Source organism: Oryza brachyantha, chromosome 4, assembly GCF_000231095.2.
Source record: "Oryza brachyantha chromosome 4, ObraRS2, whole genome shotgun sequence".
Classification (NCBI taxonomy): domain Eukaryota; kingdom Viridiplantae; phylum Streptophyta; class Magnoliopsida; order Poales; family Poaceae; genus Oryza; species Oryza brachyantha.
In genome coordinates this window covers 15,030,399-15,033,979 of record NC_023166.2, presented here as the reverse complement: position 1 = coordinate 15,033,979, position 3,581 = coordinate 15,030,399, and the positions used below count along the sequence as shown (strand labels likewise).

Genomic DNA, 3,581 nt, shown 5'->3' with positions numbered 1-3,581 from the left:
AAAAAAAACGCTCTCGATCGTCCTCTCCTCGGCTGGCTGGCCGGCCGGCCATTATTTGAGTCCGGGGCTTTCAAATCAGAAGCAACAACAGATCCGAGGCTTTCTCGAATCGGGCAAGGTCCATCAAAGCATCAAATCGATCAGGAGCTACTCCTACTCCAGCAGCGAGCCACTCACTCGCGTACCCATCAAATCAAACCGACTCGATCACCTCATCACATCAACGGAAAATACTACTACCACATCCAGACCAGAGGGGACCAAGCCGCGCCACCCATATATATACCCACTTCGATCCCTCCCCCCTTCCTCCTCCCCCATCCATCCGCTTCTCCACTCCTCCTCGTCCTCCTCTTCCCTCTCCTCGTTGAACGCCGCACTATCAAATCACCCAGCAGAAAGGCCCGCTCGCTCTCCCACGCCGTGGTCTTTCGCAGCAGCGACGACCGCGCGCGCCGTCCGGGCAGGGATCACCGAGGTACGCGCCATGATGTCGTCGGCGTCGGAGACGTTCTCGCTGGACCACCTCGCGCAGCATCAGCAGCACCCGCCGCCGCCGCCGCTCGCCGAGCAGGAGCAGCTCTGCTACGTGCACTGCAACTTCTGCGACACCATCCTCGCGGTACGTATCCTACGTGCTCGCTCGCTCCCCGGGGGCCGTTGAACTTTCCGGCCGTGCTGCTAGCTCCGGCCTCCGGTACGTATTGAATAAACCCTCGTTGATCGATCCGTCCGCGTGCGCTGCGTTTGCAGGTGGGCGTGCCGTGCAGCAGCCTGTTCAAGACGGTCACCGTGCGGTGCGGCCACTGCGCCAACCTGCTCTCCGTCAACCTCCGCGGCCTCCTGCTCCCGGCTGCCGCCACCGCCGCCAACCAGCTCCCCTTCGGCCAGGCCCTCCTCTCCCCCACCTCACCCCATGGCCTCCTTGTACGTAACGTCGTCTATTTCTACTTAGTTTTTGCTCAGTGCGCCGGATGCCAGCTTAAGCATTTCATCTTGCAGGATGAGGTGCCGTCGTTCCAAGCGCCGCCGAGCCTAATGACCGAACAGGCGAGTCCCAACGTGAGCAGCATCACGAGCAGCAACAGCAGCTGTGCCAACAACGCGCCGGCGACGTCGATGGCGTCGGCGACCAAGGCTACCCAGCGAGAGCCGCAGCAGCCGAAGAACGCGTCGTCAGCCAACAGGAGTAAGTGCCTCACCTCTCCCTACATTCCTTCTTCTCCTCCGGCAACGCTGTGTAGGAGAGCTCTAGAGAGGCTGGCCAGCAAGCTGCGTGTGGCTGTGTGCGCGTGCGCTGCAGTAGTACACTGTTCTTGGTGGCACGGATACAGCATGCTCCTCTTTGAGTTTCTCCTTTTGAGAGTTCTTTTTGATGGTCAATGAAGTTTTCGAACAAGTGGAGAAAGAGTTGAATAGTTTTCTCAATAGTTCCTTGTGTCCGTGGAGGAATTCTTCCCAAATCCCAACGTTAATTATGCACAGTGCAAATATAGGAAAGATCACTTGAGTCTTGGCTAACAAAAAACAAAAAAAAAAGGAGAGAGAAATAGAGAGAAGAAGAGAAAAGGAGAATGGTTAAGAAACAAGGAACAGAACACGTACAGAATACTGGTTCAAACTCGCAGAACGTAACGTGGTAACATGTCCTAATTTCTTCTGCTAGCTCACCGGGAGCTACATCAAATGGTCAGGTTACACATCTGAAACTAATGTACCTGATCTTTCAACTGATCTGTGTCCGTGCTGCCTCGGTCTGAACTGAAGCAGTGCTGCAGTAGTGGCGTGCCTTCAAAGTACGCTGTTTTTCTGTTAACCAATTAATTACGTCCTGCTCATTCTTGTGATTCTGCAGCTTCAGAAAAACGGCAGAGGGTTCCTTCGGCGTACAACCGGTTCATCAAGTGAGTAATCATCGATGGTTCACACCGTTTAATTTGCTTTCCAGTTTTTACATCATCTGACAAAAACTAATTAATGGTGCATGACTTGGGTTGTGGCATGTATAGAGACGAGATACAACGCATCAAGGCAAGCAATCCGGACATCACCCACAGGGAGGCTTTCAGCGCAGCAGCCAAGAACGTATAAAATGTCCCCTTTAAATTCTTTACCAAACATACATGTGACGTATACAGTATAAAAACTGAATAAACCAAATTTGTATTTACTATGTCTCATCTCTGTGCATGCACCAGTGGGCCCATTTCCCACACATCCATTTTGGCCTGATGCCGGACCAGGGCCTGAAGAAGACCGGCATACAAAGCCAGGTGAAGAGCAAAGACGACCACCCTGAACTCTTAAACCCTAATCCTATTCGTCGTAGAATCGACGCAAATGCACATAAAACAGACAACTAATTAATTATAGTATCTTTGTGCTTTTGTAGGAAGGAGCGGCTGGGGAATGTATGCTCTTCAAGGACGGTCTCTACGCTGCAGCCGCCGCCGCCGCCGCTGCAGCAGCAGCCACAGCAGCATCTAGCATGGGAGTCACTCCATTCTGAAGTATCAATCAGATCAATACACGATAATATTCGATCTGGCTTCAAAAAACTCTGTGCCCCACTGTAGTTAGGGTTCTGCATGCCTCTGGATCTCGAGATATGATCTCCGGCCGGTTTCTTGTTAACTGAAATGCTCCTCTATATATGGACGATCATGGCATCGATCATGCATGGCGTCTTGGCATGCATCGATCGTATCCAAGTCCTCATCTAGCTATGTGTAATTCTAGTTTTCTCAGCTTCTTCATGTATTTTCGCCTTCAATTTTCCTATTCCTATTCGCCTGCACAGAGGCTGCTAGCTGTGCGTGCTGCCTCTTATATATCTTATGGACATAAGTAGATCAATTTGGCTTAGTTGCCGGGTGATCATTTTTAGGGTTGCAACCTTTTTCACCATGGTTTGCAATAACTGGAACCCATTGTTAGCATATGTAGTGTACGATTTGAACAATTTTACCATCCTTGAGAAGGTACCAAGGTGTACCACTGTTTTTTATATAAAATTTGATACCTCTTGGTAACTTAGGTACTAGAAGGTACCAAATTTTACATAGAAAACAGTGATACCTCATGGTACATCCTTAAAGATGGAAAAAAAAGCTTATGTTGTTTTGATCTAACTTCTAAGTGGGACCAGAAGTAAAAAATAGTTTTAAATTGTGACTATACATCCATGAAAAAAATTCGATGACTACACTATCTAGGTATCATATTTGGTTGTGTGGCTCGTGAAGTTATGGTAGATTACAAATATAAAACATTTCCATTAACGAAAGAAGCTATGTACCGCATTAATAGGAATAAGATAACGGAGTAACATATTCTTTGCCATTTTAAAACTTTTTCCATCCCTGGTCTCTGCCATGGGTTCTTTTCTGTAACTTATGCTTATATTATTCGTCGGTTTTACGCACACGTTTTTCGAACTATTATATCATGTGTGTTTTGCAAATAAAAATCTATATGGAAGTTCATTGTCTTACATTTCTAAAGTAGTTTTTTTTCTACTTTATAGTAATTATCTACATCATTTATACAATTAAATAGATATTAAAAAAATCAGATAATCT

At 47.8% G+C, this 3,581-nt stretch overlaps 1 protein-coding gene across 1 annotated transcript; it reads left to right on the top strand.

The window, feature by feature from the left end:
- Positions 1 to 326: 326 nt before the first annotated feature.
- LOC102702463 (protein YABBY 5) lies at positions 327 to 2,883 on the top strand. Its single transcript, XM_015836345.1, has 7 exons — positions 327 to 622; positions 754 to 927; positions 1,003 to 1,189; positions 1,856 to 1,904; positions 2,010 to 2,085; positions 2,199 to 2,273; positions 2,393 to 2,883. The coding sequence occupies exons 1-7, from the start codon at positions 488 to 490 to the stop codon at positions 2,507 to 2,509; spliced, it is 813 nt and encodes a 270-aa protein (XP_015691831.1). The 5' UTR covers positions 327 to 487; the 3' UTR covers positions 2,510 to 2,883.
- Positions 2,884 to 3,581: the final 698 nt, after the last annotated feature.

Excerpts from the sequence above, each read along its gene's own strand:
- LOC102702463 (XM_015836345.1), top strand. The coding sequence starts at position 488 with ATGATGTCGTCGGCGTCGGAGACGTTCTCGCTGGACCACCTCGCGCAG. Across the intron at positions 2,086-2,198 it reads TCAGCGCAGCAGCCAAGAAC|TGGGCCCATTTCCCACACAT; the intron begins GTATAAAATGTC and ends TGCATGCACCAG. Across the intron at positions 2,274-2,392 it reads AGACCGGCATACAAAGCCAG|GAAGGAGCGGCTGGGGAATG; the intron begins GTGAAGAGCAAA and ends GTGCTTTTGTAG.